Source organism: Centropristis striata, chromosome 11 (genome assembly GCF_030273125.1).
Source record: "Centropristis striata isolate RG_2023a ecotype Rhode Island chromosome 11, C.striata_1.0, whole genome shotgun sequence".
Taxonomy (NCBI): Eukaryota; Metazoa; Chordata; class Actinopteri; order Perciformes; family Serranidae; genus Centropristis; species Centropristis striata.
The window spans coordinates 31,882,321-31,898,396 of NC_081527.1; the positions used below are offsets into that span (position 1 = coordinate 31,882,321).

A 16,076-nucleotide genomic window follows, 5' to 3' on the forward strand; every position below is an offset into this window, starting at 1 on the left:
GCTGGTAACCAAGGAGTGTCTTTTTGTATTTGACTTTGTAAAACAGGAGCGGTCAAGCTCTCATTGTCTTGTGAAAAATTAAATCTCTATTAATCAGGCCGAACGTCACTGCAGTTGCCTGACCTTTGCCTTTAAATTTACATTAGGTAGTTCATTTGGTTGCTATCATATCTTGGCAACAGGCGTGTCCTAGTTACTAAATCGACTCCTGATTGCAGTTATTTGAGATGAACGAGATAACTTGGCTCAGAAGAACTTGATTGTTAATGGGCACACAGCAGTTAAAATTCCATTGAGATTATCCTTCCAGGCTACAAATACATACAGAGTATACACAAGCCTTCTTTTATTTTTATTTTTTTTACAGGTTTGGAGACTGAAGAGAATGTGAAAAGTTTTATTGTGTCAGATTTTGAATTGCATAATAGTACAATCCCAATCAAAAGGAGAAAAAAAAACTCCTATGTGACCTAGATAGAATAGAAGAAGTGCAAAGAGAATTAATCTAATGCTCAAACTGGGACACTTTTGGGGACTTTTTGTAAATATATACACTCATTATGAATATGATGCATTCTGTTTTTATCCATTCAAACACTTGAATTTTGCAATAAACAATAGGGACAATCATGCGACTTTATTTACATTTTACACAGCATCTATTTATTATTATTTAAAGTCATGGTTGTTTAACTCTGGGAAAGATTCAGTGCAGAAACAAATCTTAATTGCGATTATATTTTTAAAGTAAATTAAAGTTGCACCTATTTCTTTTCCTATTTTAACAACGGATCAAATGACTATGTTTAATATGAAGGGTGTTCATTTCAATCGCAAACACCTGACTCTGCAGCTTTAGGCCACAATCACACAGAGCGTGTTTTGCAGCCAAACCATTGCAAAATAATACAGAAGTGTAATTTTTAGCATAAAAATGGTTAGATGGGGGGCACTGATTGAGGGTGAGAGGCTGTGCTAGACACAAACAGAAACATGGGACTATTATAAGGAAATAAAACCACCAGCTGGACCAGGACTTACTTTAGGATGAGTCTGAGACAGTTTCACCTCATTTTTAATTAGATCCAGTTGTGGAAAGTAACTAAGTACATTTACTCAAGTACTGTACTAAAGTACAGTTTTGAGGTACCTGTACTTTACTTGATTATTTCCATTTTATGTAACTGTACACTTCTATGTCACTACATATTGAGGCAAATATTGAACTTTTTACTCCTCTACATTTAACTGACAGCTTTAGTTACTTTTCAGGTTGAGATTTAACATAAAAACATGATGAATTAAAGTTATTATGCATTTAAAATTCAAAAGTATAGTAAATAGTTAAAATGAGGTATATTTTCAAAATGAAAACACTGCTTTCATAAATGAATCAATACAAATAATCTAATAATATATCAAACAATCTGAGTGGGACCATTCTGCATAACGAGTACTTTTACTTTTGATACTTTAAGTGCATTTTGATGTTGATATTTTTGTACTTTTACTTTTGAATATAGGACTTTTACTTGTAGTGGAGTAAATTCACAGTGTGGTATTGGTACTTTTACTTAAGTAAGGGTTCTGAATACTTCTTCTACCATTGATAAGATCAAACTTTGAGAAAAAATGCATGTTGTCGGGTGCTTTTCTGCTCTGAGTTTAAGTTTTTTCGACTCTTTCCTGAGATGCTTAGAGCAGAAAAACACTCAGCAACACAAAAGCAGCGAGCAAAATGTTTCACTCTAATTAAAGCCAATTAGAAAAAGCTGCCACAAGATGTACAAATGTGCTTTGTGTGATTGGGCCCTTATGGAGCATTTTAGTGTCTTTCAGGTAACTGTTTTGGTTTTACAGCCCACAACAACTGTTTGGAGTAATTCTCACCGGTATCATTATCTCCACCAGCGAAAAGAAAAAAGGAAGAAAAAAGCCTATAATAACGTCTGTTCACTATCTGCTTAGCACCACACAGCAGACAGAAACAGTTAGCGACCAGCTGGTGAACATAGTGGAGAATTTTAGCAGCTAAAGAGCTATAAACCTCCCTCAGGAGTTTGTGGGGACCGAAGACATAAGAAAAGGAAAAGTGAATTACAGACAGACGGCCCAAAAAACAGCTTGAAATGAATGCTAATGTTGCCCTGTATCTGCTGGATCTTTAATCAATATATATATATCAAATTCTCAGTTGCTTTGGAACAAACTTAAAGATGTGCAGAAGAGCAGGAAGTAGCAACAACAACAGCTTTATTTACATGTGCAGATAATACCAGGGAATGCGTCTTTAGCTTGTCACATTGCACTTTACCAGCAGTGGAAAGTACATTTGCTCAAGCACAAATTTGAGGTACCTGTACTTTACTTGAGTATTTACATTTTATGTAACTTTATACAACAACTCCACTATATTTGTAGGCAAATATTGAATTAAACAACATATCAGCACATTTATTAGTTAAAAGGAAGTTACATTTTAACATTTCTTACATCAATGCATCAATTATATTGATCATACAATAATAAATTGGAGTTGGTGGGTTCATTCTGCATAACGAGTACTTTTACTTTTGATACTTTAAGTACATTTTGATGCTGATACTTTTGTACTTTTGCTTAAATAAGTTTTGAATGCTGGACTTTTACTTGTAGTGGAGTAATTTCACAGTGTGGTATTAGTACTTTTACTTAAGTAATCTAATTTCTTCTTCCACCACCGCACTTTACATATGACTCCTTGTCATGTCTGATCTCTAAATAGAAAACCAGCGTCACAATAACAGGAAAGGCTGCACGTGTGATCACACCTGGTATGTTATTCGCTGTTACTCGTGTCACAAAAAAAGAAACTTTCCTGTGATCGTCTACAATCTACACAAAGACATTCTGTCTGCGTGTAGCAGGTAATAATGTGAGAAAGTACAGTATCTTTGACTCATAATCCCACCTGAATTAAAATTGCATCAACTGTGGAGTGAGCAGCTGCCGGCTATTTTCAAGGGTACAGTATTGAATCTTTCAATCCAGTGAAATTCAGGTGGTGGACTCACTTCAAACTAAAAAGAAAAGACATCCAATCTCTTCAGACTGTACTGAGATCCAAGTCTTTATTCTTGTGTGAATTGCAGTTTTGACATTGTGACCTGAGCGTATTAAATTTTAAAATGAGGCTGACCCTGCACTGGCTCTCCAGGTCCCCTGCCTGCTCAGGGTCAGATCGTGAACATCACATATGACTGAAGGATTATCTTTTTCTGTCCTGATAGATCTGCACTCCAGACCTGGTGGTGTTCCTGGCCTGCACCAACCACCGTTTGAAGGAGAGGCTGCAGAAACGAGCCGAGCAGCAGGGACGACCGGACGACAACCCCAAGGCCATCGACCGCCGCCTGACCAACTTCAAACAAAACACCATCCCTTTGGTAAAATACTTCCAGGAGAGGGGCCTTATCGTCACAGTAAGTCATGTGGAATAATGTGTGTGTTTGTATTTGAGACAGAGACGGAGAGAAGTGATCACATGCATTTCTGTGCTTGTTTATTTTCCTGAAGCAGCACATTGTCCCTATAAATGACCTTCATTGTGAATGATTCTGCAGTGCGTGATTTCAATATAATGACATCCTTCAGTGCCAACACAGGAAGTGGTGACATGGCGTGCAGGTGCATTTTGCAAAGACATTTTCATACCTGGCAAAGACAGATACTGTCACTTTAGCTGACCTTGATCATGTGTGATGGAAATCAGCAGTGGGATGTTGAGGTGTTTACGTTGTGGAATTACTGCCAGTCTCATGGAACACACCAGTCAAATGTTAGCATGTCAATAATATTAACTAGCAAATTCAAACTATTTGCTGACAAAGGGGAGTCATTTGAAGTGTGAGTGGATGTATGCAAACAATGTCGTGCCGGTCAATTAGGCCTAGTCCACAGATACACCACATACATACTGTTATGCCCCAGTCTAGGGGGCCTAGAGCACAACATGAAAAGGCCCCATCTTCCCCATCTCCCAAGTAGCCACAAACAAAGATAAGTTTGAAGAACGGGTAAATATTTATTTACAAAGAGAACTTAGGTAAATACAAATATTCTTCAACTTAAGGGTGGACTAAAGCCAAAATAACAAACAAAACAATTCTATCTTAAAAATAAGAAATTTACCTGAAAACCAAAAGATACAAAATCTTACCTCCCTACCTACTTAAACAAGAGAAAACAAGAAACAAAACCTGGCAACCCACCCTTACTGCTCAAAACAAGGGAATTAAGTCCAAAACCACAAGTTAACTCAAAAGGTGTGAACCGGTTGGGAGAAGAGGAAGAGATGAGGAATAAGCCTGCTGCCACCGACGGCCGCCATCTTGGCTCCATTTAAACCATGTGGTTCCGGCTGCAGCCAATCCCAGCCCAGGCGTGGAACCTCTCCACCAATCGCACCGTGGCTATGGCACACTCCAATCTGCATAATATTGAGGCATGGAACCTCTCCACCAATAACACCACGGCTATGGCACACTCCAATCTGCATATAAAAAAAAGAAAACAAAAACACAGGGCACACATACAAATGCATTTTGCTAGAAAATAACTATAATATGACAACAGTCATAACACATACGCAGATTTAACACCTAGCTTTTCCGAAGAGCCTTTGGCTTGTAATGTCAGCGTGGGCATCACTATCTGCTGAGGGTTGCTCATAAATGAGGTGATATTTCGTGCAGTGGTAGACATTGCCAAAATAGTGCTGGTTCTAATCTGCTCAAAGGATAAACTTTTTTTACATATTTGCACATATACTGTACAATATCTCCTGCACCAAACTGAGAAACAGAAGCAACAGAATGTACTACAGAGCGATTGATGTGCCATCGCAACCAGGAAGCATTCTCGTTAGCTTTTTTTAAGGCTTCTAATTGGCCAAAATCTTCTTCTTCTTTGGATAGTTCTTGGTTGATTCTTGGCATGAAATCACCACCTACGAATTTGTCATGCTCTTCACAGCACTTCAACTGCGTTTTTGCATTTCATTGGATTGAGATTTTTCTTTTTTATTAAACAGTATGGCTTGTGTGGTCTGGACATTTTTTGAGAACAAAAGGAGGGAAAACCCAACACAAGGTCAAAAGCACTAACCATTCAATTTACATTTAATTACTCTGAATCCATATTTATTTGCTTTTTAAAACACTTGAATATTATGCAGTACAAAGTCAGATACCAGTCCACAGAAGCTTTTAAAAACACTGTTTTAATTAGGATTGCAAAGGCTCAGAACATTTCTAGGAAATCTCCAAAATAAACTGAGATTTCTTTAGTTTTTTCAATATAAAAGTCATACCTTTTAATACTGAACTTGTGGTTAAAGTATTCCCGTATAATTGAATTGTAACCCCTCTCTTCCCTCATATGTACAGACAATGTTAGTTTCTGTCTGCATATGACATGGCAGCCTGAGCAGATAATGCTGATAATGTTTTATTCCTGTTATTTTATATTCAATTCCATCAATTCACCACAAATTACCATTGAAAATTTCCACCTTGAAGATTCCTGAAGTTTTGAAACCCTCGTCATATGTGTGACTTGGATGTTGACATGAAAAGTACTTTAAAGTTGTAAAATGGTAACTCCAATGAATCAAAGAACAACATTCTTCTCCTAACCTTCACTGTACTTAAGTGATTCAATCGTTTCCATTTGCAGATATTAGATACTGCAGACTGTTGCTGCTATGATAGAAGCCTGAGTGTTAATTGGACACCACTGGGATCCTCATTAGATTGTGTTGTCTGGTGCAGAGGGCCATCAAGTTACCCTCGGTGTGTGTGAAGCAGGTGGTAACAGAGCGATTGGCTCCTGCAGCCAACAAGAAGCGGCTGCCCACTCTTCAGTCTCATTGATCTGTCTGAGTCTCAGCGCAGTGCCGTCTTCCTCGCAGCGGAGGGAATACTGAATAACTCCTCTGCTGCGAGAAAGAGATTTTGTTTGCAGGCTTTAAGATTGTCTTGTCTTGTCTTGGGGCGCCTTAAAATCAAATGCCCCGGTGGATCTCACATTAGCATTAGAAAGAATGAAAATAATCCAATGCCTTCCAGAAGTCAGAGCAGTTCCCACTTTTTAGCTTTCTGTGGTCAGTGCTGGGAGAGTTAAAGTAAAAATAGCCACTTATTGAATTTAATATTTTACTGCAGAAACACTCCTGTGTGAGATCTTTTCCAATTTCTTTTGGAATATTGTCTTTTTATTCTCTGCTTATTGGGTTACAGTCTTGGTGCCTCTTTCCTTTTGCTCGATAGTTTCTCCACGTTTGAAATTGATGAATCTCAGTTCTGTATATTTGCTTTTGTTGTCCATTTATTCTTTCAACCAAGGATGGATGATTGCAACTTGGTCATAGAAGCACATTGCAGTAAGTTGGATTGATTCTGAAATACCATCTCAACAAACAAGGCCTCTACTGGATTACTGTGTTACCAAATCACATACAAATAATTAAGTAAGGATGCTGTGTGGCAGGGAAACAAAATGCTGTATTACCATTAGATCTGTTACATTGTATGATTACTCTTAGATACGGATGTGCCGATCTAATTAAGAGTCATTTAATATAGAATATTTGCTTATGTGTGCACCATGGGTATAAACAATTTTCATCTCCTGTTACCTGGAAATGAAGGAAGCCTGCAGTCATAACTGCAATGATTGAACATTTCGAGAGCTTATCGATGGATTGTGCTTCCTGGGAATTGCTGTTGCACCTCTCCTTGTGGTGGTGGTGCTGCTACAGACACACACCGTCACTCCCCCTTACGTCTTCCTCGTCAAATCCTCCTCGCAATCACACAGACTTGACACCTCAGAAAACAAAGGCTGGCTCAGTCTGAAGCGCTGATGTTTGCACTGAACACTTGGGCAGTTCTTAATAGAAATCACAAGAGCTTGCGAGGGAGAAGGTGTATATATATATATATATATATATATATATATATATATATATATGCTTTCTTACCAAGGACACTTAGAGAAGAAGTGTCTCCTTCTCGAGCTTCTGAACTATAAGATGTTGTTTTATTGCACATTTATGGCCTTTTACAACTTGAGTGAATCATACTTGTGTGTGAAAAGTCTTGAAATGCTCATTTTATCTGAACATATAACCATTTTACTCTGTGTAACAAACATTTAAAAACTGGCAAAAGAGAAAACTTTCCAACCAGACTACAAAGCGTAATTTTTATCCACATGAAACTGTTTTTGTTGGACTTTTGTCAATAGCCTGTCTACACCATCACAAGTTCTTTCTTGTAACCCCTTAAATCTGTCTAAGTGTCTGTATCAAGACTGAGACACTGAGTTGCTGACTCTGATGATAAATCCTGAAGAGAGTAAAGATTAACACTGTGCTGCATTAAAGGATAAAACCACACAGCTGATGGATTATTAGTCATAAATCCATCCGGATGTCTATTTTGTCAATTCTTAGTTAGTTTTCTGTCCACTTACAGTAAATATCCACTTTGTCAGTATCAACACCACTCTTACTTCTAATAAGTGGGTTAATCACCAACGAGGCATCCATCATCTGCAATTAGCGGACTAAGCTGGGCCATTATTTCCTGATAAAGGACACCTTGAAGGGCATTAACTAGCTTATACCATGGTCACTTGCTAAAGGGAAAAAAAACTATACATATATTTATATTTTTATTCATTTGCAATCAAAAATCTAAATCTATCTCTCTGGTAACACTTGAGGTTTTGACTGCTGCCTGGAACAATCATTACCATCCCATAAGGTTCTTATGTAAAGAAAACGTTCACTACTAGTAAACAGGACAAACCTTTGGATACAACTTAACAACAGGAGATATTTCTAGTCTGCTCAGCTTTTCAGCTCATGAGAGCATGGTTGTCTGTCTCTGTGTGTCAGCCCTACAATAGTTCAGCAGGCTGTCCAGGGTGTGTCACGCCTCTCGCCCAATGTCAGCTGGGTTTGGCTGCAGTCAGATAAATGATTAAGGACAATTAATGAATTAATAAAGTTGCATGTACAAATGACCTATGGGGTCATTTCGGGGGAGGAGAGATTCCTCTCATCACAGCTGACATTTCGACATTCAGCAAAAGCACTGGTTTAGTAATTAACATTAATAATGACTGTGTTTTATTGAGGTGCCTCAGTGACAGTGACGGTGAGTCAGCACATATGCACGAGGAACCTGAAATCAAATCAACTAAATGAAATTCAGCCATCAATAATATAATAATATTTTTTTTTCCCTGACTGTGCCAAGTCAGTCTATCTGCTGTGTAAAAGGCCTATAGTTTCTAATGAATGCAATAATCTCTGAGGCTTAATTGCTTTTGCTCAGTAAAAGGCTTTTGTATGAAAGCAATCCTTTCATTTTAAATGTCAGGTCTAATAAAAGAAGTTTATAAAAGAACAATCGCAGTGACTCATTACTCCACATGACCGCTGCTGAATTGGAATGACTGAATCGTCCATATACACGTCTATTAATTCTCAATGTTTCACTGAATTACTCGTTATATAACTGTCATTGTGAGAATAATTTTGTGCCTTTGACGTAAAAATTGCTCAGCATTTTTTATTTTTGAGACAAAGTTAATGACATTTAGATTTTTGTGACGGTGATGTAGGAATGACGGCCTGTTCTTTTTTTTTTACATCAAGGATGACTCAACTCATCAAACACACACGCATAGACGCACACACACACCTCACAATGAAACCTGACCGGATATTGCAGTAAAGGAGAGATAATACCAAGTTGAACTGAAGCTGTCCTGTCATTCGAGGAAAAGAGGAGCGATCTAATGAAGTATTCCATGAGTGACTTCCCCCATGCTGCGAGATACCACGCAGATATAAACAAACAAAAGACACCTCGCTCCATCTTACTGAGACTTATCTCTGCAGGGATGGTTACCAGGCACGCGTTCATTATTCCTGGAATATAAATAAGATATGGGCATTGTAACCAATCAGTATGAACAACTCTCTTCTTTAAAAAGAGATCAAGATATCTCTCGCTGTGAAAATAAGACGGAATAACCTCAAATTGGTTCGGGGTGTTTTTCATCTATCCATACTATTTTTTTTTTCCTGCTTTGTCTGTACTTTTAAGAAAGTAACAACACTTCATTAACACAACTTAACATGTACTCTTGAAGAACTTCACATGAATTCATACAGATGATCAAACAGAAAACACTGCATGCAGCCAAAATCTTCCTAAAGAAAAAGGTATAAAAGGAGCTGCTGCTTGAAGTTTTCTCAAAGCTTTGCCCGTTTCCTTTTATCTGCCTCTCCTTCTTTGATATCTTTGAGATGGAAGATGAACACTTTTACCTTGCTTTACCACAGCAATGGACTTCATTAAAAGATTTTCATAATTTATGTAATTTCAGCACGTAAAAGTTTCAATAGTTATTTGACAAACACATGCTCTTCCCTTCTCTGTAGGGCTCCAATGCTACGTCTTACCTGCAAAAATGTATTTATGTGAGAAGCCAATTTAAAAAGATAGTGGTTTGAAGTTTGCACCCAATAACACATTCAAACAACCACATCATAGGAAGGCATGAAGACCATTATCATCAATTTATAATATAACAACCATCACTATTATGATGGAGCTAGAAAATGAAAACCCAAGCCCTAATCGCAAAGTTTATTTATAAAAACAGGTTTTTAGTATCAAAAATCACAAATTTGCCTACATAGCATACATGACCCTCTGTCCTTCAACTCCCCAAAAAACCTTAAACAGGGAAAGATCTCATGAAGAGCAACTGAGAAGTGATCCCCCTCCCTGGGTGGACTGAAATGCAGTAGATGTCATTTGAACAGAATAACCACAATAATAAAAATTACAGTACAAACAGTCTGAATGTCAAAATGTGTGTATTAGTGTAAACATATATGGAAACAAATGTGTTGTGTTTATTTTGTTTGCGGACCAAAACAGGGCAAACTGAAAAATCTATTGTGGACTCAGCATTGTTTTAGCTCAATAAAATCAGACCCTTTTATTTCTCATATAACCACTCTTTAGTGTTGTGCTGTACTGTAAGTTCCCATACCTCTTCCTTGGCCTGGAGAGCGTCTTGGACGACATTGAGTCATTCAGCCTTTCTCCAAAAAAAGTTAAAGCTCCTAATCTGTCCTTGAAAAGTGACACTTCCTCTGAGGAGTCTCAGACAGCTTCTTGTAAGTATAAATGGATTATACGGAGCCTCTCTGTTGAAGTAGGAGCAATTGTGGTTATAAAGACGCTGCAGTGTGGCAGCGGTCACTTTACTCTGCTCATGATGACACATCGGGGGGGATCCTCAGTTCATTTCCTGCAGGTGAGCTTGCAGGGCTTCAGGCTCAGGGGATTCACCCACACAGCAGACCAGAGGTGGAGGAAGTATTCAGATCCCTTACCAAAGTAAAAGTACTAATACCACACTGTGAAATTACTCCACTACATGTAAAAGTCCTGCACTCAAGATTTACTTCAGTAAAAGTAGAAAAGTATCAGCATCAAAATAAATATACTTGTTGTGCAGAATGGACCCACTCACATTGTTTTATATATTCAAAATATATCAGATAATTATAATTGATGCATTTATGTAAGCAGTGTTTTAATTTTGTAAAGATACGGCTCATTTTAACTACTTAATATACTGTTAAAAGATTTAATTGAAAAAAAAGTCTGATTACTTTTAATGTATCATGTTTTCATGTTAAATCTCGAAATGAAAAGTAACTAAAGCTGTCAGCTAAATGTAGTGGAGTAAAAGGTACAGTATCTGTCACAAAATGTAGTGGAGTAGAAGTATAAAGTTACATAAAATGGAAATACTGAAGTAATGTACCTTAAAATTGAACTGAAATACAGTACTTGAGTAAATGTACTGAGTTACATTCCACCACTGCAGCAGACAGCAGACAGTGGTTGTTACGTTGCGTTGTGGGCTATCCTTATCTTACATTTGACCTCCACGCCCACAGCAGGCATCCATTCATCTCTCTGTTAAGCTCACATGTCCTGTAAGTAATCCTGCTATCACATACCTGAAGGCAGAGGGAAATGGAGCAATAACGTCCAGCCTGTTTATTTTCATCCGTTATTTTCATGAGCACAAGGTCACCTGTCAGCTTCCTGTCACCCTCCCTGACGAGAACAGAGGGACGGCCAGAGAGCAGATTAGGGAGGAGGAGAAGTCTGCTTCAATCAGCTTCTAGCTCGCTCGCAAACCAGATTCTTCACAGTCAATTTGCGAGTACTGTACGTGCAAAGGAAGCCAGCCGGCCCCTGAATTGTAAAAAGGGACCGACTGACACAGAAGCCGAGGAAAATTAATCTAGTGTTATTAAGCTTCCGGTGTGTGTTGCATACGAAATGACCCAGAGGCATCAGAGCTGGTTTCTTATGTTTGATCTTATTATAATGACTCTCATTGTGGATGTCACGGCCGCTTAACGGATTGAGCATGTCAGCTTGTGTTTGTGATGTTGAAAGTTCAGGGCATGACTTCTGTGTACGTCTTGTATCCGTCATTTCTGTGCAGCAGAAAGGTCAGAAAAGTTAACTAATGAATAGTGAATGAACAAACAGATTATCAAAGATGATTTTCTTTTTTGTTCTCCTTTTAGTTGGATGCTGACCGAGATGAGGAGGAGGTCTTCTGTGACATCAGCATGACTTTGGACAACAAGCTGTTTCCCTCCAAAGAGCCTGCAGCCGGTGAGATGAACACTTATTCTGTTAAACTGTGAGACAACAAGAGATTTTTTTATGGACAGGCACATTTGAAACCTCAATATTTCAAGTTCAAAAGGGGTTAAAATAGGGTTGATTACATTAAATTACACTAGATTAAATCACTCTTATTTACCCTTTTCTAATCAAGGCTCATTTTGTAGGAAACTACACAAGTATGGCCCATTGGGGCAATTATTGCAAGTTAAAATTGTTCTTTTTTATGTGTTTGGTGCCACCTATGGTGAGAAGCAGTAATTGAAGGCATTTTGGGGGGATGTCACTTTTACTTTCACTTGTTTTTAAAGTTTCATCATCTGTATCATTGCACTCATTCTTGGTTCGCCCATGAAACTGTTAAGAAAACCAAAAAACAGTTCTATGTTATTTGTATGTAGTGCTTTAAATGTAACAAAGTACATTACTGAAGCGCTAAAGTGCAATTTGAGTTAGTTTTACTTTACTTGAGTATTCCCATTTTTGTCTTCTACAATTCAGATGCAAATGTGGAACTTTTTACACCGCTACATTTATTTTAAAGTTTTAGTTACTTGGATTTAGATTAGTAACACTAAATATGATCAACACACAACATTGAAAGTTGTCCCAGGCTGAACAAGAGAGAGAGACGAATACAGGGAAGGACGGTAGCAGTGGTTGAGCGAGCTAGACAGTGAATGAAGAGAGGGAGCGGCATTGGTGAGAACGAAGCAGCGAATCAAAGGAATAAAACGTTATTTTCTGATTGTTTCACTGTAGTTATGTTCTAGAGCAGAAATTAGGTGCAGGGGAACCCTGAAGCACATTCATCGTTTAAAACACCAATGTAATTGGTGTTTTAGATGATCATTAAAATTGTATCATCCAGACGCTAAAGGTCCATTTGTGTGTCGATACAAACGCAGAGGGGCGGGACAAATCGCCACACACTTCTATTGAGTCATAAATTATGACTGAAAAGGATTTTTTTTGTAGATTATATTATATTAGATCTTAAAATAATAATAAATAGTAAACAAGCAGTATAAACTAGAAATATAAAAAAGGTATTCGCAATTTAAAAAGTTAAAAATATAAGAAAGTATTAACAATTTATAATTTAAAAAAGTAGAAATATAAAAAGTATTAACAATTTAAACAAAAGGAAAATAAATGATTGTATGATTTATGTATGTTTTTTAGGAATGTCCTGCATAAAATTCTTCTAAGATGAGACTTTTAATTTATTTTTTAAATCTTATCAATATCTAAAGTACTTAAAAGTAGCCCTGTATTTACTGTGTGCAACATTCAAGTTAAGGTATCATATAAAATTGTTTGTAATCCAATAGTTATTCTGAAGTAAACTTTTGAATGAAAGTCTTTTACTTGTAAAAAGTACTTCTACACTCCAGTATAAAAACAGAAAATCTGAATATTTCTTCAACTACTGTGTGAATGGTAGTAAATGTCCCACAGCTACAAAAGGAAGCCAGCATTAGATAATATTAATATTCCCAGAGGGACGGGTTTGTTCAGGACAAGCCATCATAAATAAAGTAAACATTATTTTAGAATGTGTTTCATGTACCCTTGTGTGTGTGTATTTGTATTTATAACATAGTAAAAGGCATTCTTTAGAGTAGCTACGGGCCAAAGATGATGAAATGTGATGTAATAGATGTGTATCAAAATACTGACAGCTACAGAAAAAAAAGAAAAAAAGAAAAACATTCTCAGGGGTTTTAGTGCTTTTTAGGAGCTGCACATGTTCAGTGTAGAAATGATCTACAAAGCATGCAGAATCACATGGTTAGAGTCGGTCTTTGTAGAAACGATGTGATATGTGTTATGTAAAAATCAATAACAAGAAAGATCCATAAAGGCACCGACTCAAACAGCCTCATGTCGGTTAAAATCAGGTGTTTCTGCAGTGATAGACCTCATGAGCTCATATTAAGTTAAGGGGAGAGACTACGGTATTTGTTTTTAACTTCTAGGTATCTCCATGAAACTTCCCCAGTTTGTTATTTACATTAAGACAATACTTATTTGCATTAGGGTGAAGGGTGAACTCATTAAATGTGCACTGAATTTCCCCATTGTGGGATTTATAAAGTAATTCATATTAATCTTACTCTTAATTTGGATTATTTCCAGGACATAAATCTGAACATTGGATAAAGGAAATTTCAAATGTTATTCAATTAAGTTGATATATTAGAATCAACGTTATTTACTGAAGGAAAGTGTGATACCTCCTTTTATCATTTAATAAATCATAAAAATTAAAAGAAATACATTTTGTCATGTTTTTAGGAACAAAAGTTCTATATATCAGGGTATGAATGATAAATAGACGAAGCCCTCTGTAAAAAAAAAAGTTAGGAATAAAACTGGTAAGTTTGGTGTCTGTAAGTGGAGCTGAAGTTGAGATTTATGGCTCAGAGCATGAGAAAAAATTCATTTTGAGAAAACGGCCTACAAAGATTTCATACATTCTTAATAGAAATTACTTTTTGAAGACAAAATATTGAATCTAATTCACAGTGACAACAACAGAGAACATTTAAAACATAATATTGTGCAGGAGAGTGGCAGCTTTCTAACGACAGTTTGGACTAGGTTCGCTGTACTACACACAGCAGTCGAACGCTCACTTTCAAAGAATTTAGGAGAAATCTACAAAATATAGTAAAATATACACCTAAATGATTTTTTGGGGAAGTTTTCTTTCAACTATTCTCAAACAAGACATTTTTATTGGCCAGTGCATGAAAAAAACAATGTTTTTGCCTGAAGTGTCCCGCTGTAAAGGAAAAAAATTTAACTGTTGGCACAGAGCAGAGCTGGCAAAATCTGCCTGGTTTTGGTTGCAAAGCTGTTATTATTTTTCATCATAATCAAGTGTGGGTGTGACTGTTCCCACATCTTTTGTACTGCAGGAGCTGCTCGCCGCCTCAAACTGTCTCCACTGTTTTACTGAAAATCATTCTTTACTTTTCATGGAGCCAGTTGTGAAAAAATGTATTAATGTCTGCTGCAGCCAGATGATACTGGGCTTTTGTGGCCAATAAAGATTGACACCTGATCTGATCACGGTATACTGTCACACAACAAAAGCATTGTTGATCCAGCACCCTGAAATTTAGATATTTAAGGAATACCTCTTTGGGAAATAAACTTTGTAACTTTGTGGTGCAGAGTTAGATAATAAAATAAAATCAATTCCATTTTCATATTAGTCTGTAAATTAAAGTTTATAGTTATTAGCCAGTTAGCTTAGCTTAGCATTAAGACTGGAAATGTGGGAGGGTTATGGCAGTTTATGCTCCTAATTACTTCTTGAAGAGGAACATTGTCTTTATCTAAATGCTATAAAAACAGAATTATATGCATATCCTTTTGGAACTACTTTCAATTGAAAACAGTACAAAGACAAGATATTTAATGTTCAAACTGATGTTTTTAGTACAATTCCCAACTCTTTTGTTGGTGAACTGCACTGAACATAATGTCAAGCCATTTCTAACTTCTGGAACATGAGCCAGAGATTATGGTTCCACTTCAGCTCTATATTGCACGTCTAGTTTTCTTCTGTCTAACTGTGAGAAGACATGAACAGTAACATGCTGACCAGTGTGAGCTTCAATACAAATCTGTAACTTTAGACCCCATCTTTGAATGAATATCCTAAAACCAACTCAAACAACTATTAAAGGGACAGTTCATGCCAAAAATAAAAAAGTAAAAATGTTCTCTTACCTGTAGTGCTCTGTACTGTACTCTGTTTATCAATCCAGATTGTTTTAGTGCTAGTTGAGTGATTGAGATACCTGCCTTCTCTTCAATACAATGGAACTAGATGGCACTTCACTCATGCTGCTCAAAGATACCAAAAATACATTTAAAAGAAAAACTCAATGGCAATGTTTATCTCAAGAAAGCATGATCTGGTTACTCAAGATAATTAACTTGTTGTGAGCAGTTTCATGTAGAAACTTTACCCTTTTTTTAGCACCACAAGCAAAGTGCCATATGGTTCCATTATATTCAAGAGAAGGTGGACATCTCTGGAGATGATGTCTTCAACACACAGTAACACTAAAGGCATGAGGCATACATACAAAAGACAGGTTGTTTATAAAGCCCTCCAAGAACAACTTGTGCCTTTTCTGCTTGTGCTTTATAAATAAACTCGACTTGGCTGGTTTTGTCCTCATGGTGCATTGTTTTGTCCCACACAGCTCGGGCACAGTTGCCGCACAGCAGGAAGCTGCGTAGGAAATGGAGAAAATATATTTTAAA

At 37.0% G+C, this 16,076-nt stretch overlaps 1 protein-coding gene across 1 annotated transcript in view; it reads left to right on the forward strand.

The window, feature by feature from the left end:
• Positions 1–16,076, forward strand: part of ak5 (adenylate kinase 5) — a 104,801-nt gene that overhangs the window by 34,753 nt on the left and 53,972 nt on the right. Inside the window, exons 6-7 of the mRNA XM_059345341.1 lie at positions 3,270–3,461; positions 11,684–11,774. Coding sequence (XP_059201324.1) covers positions 3,270–3,461; positions 11,684–11,774 — 283 coding nt within the window. The remainder of the gene's footprint in view (positions 1–3,269; positions 3,462–11,683; positions 11,775–16,076) is intronic.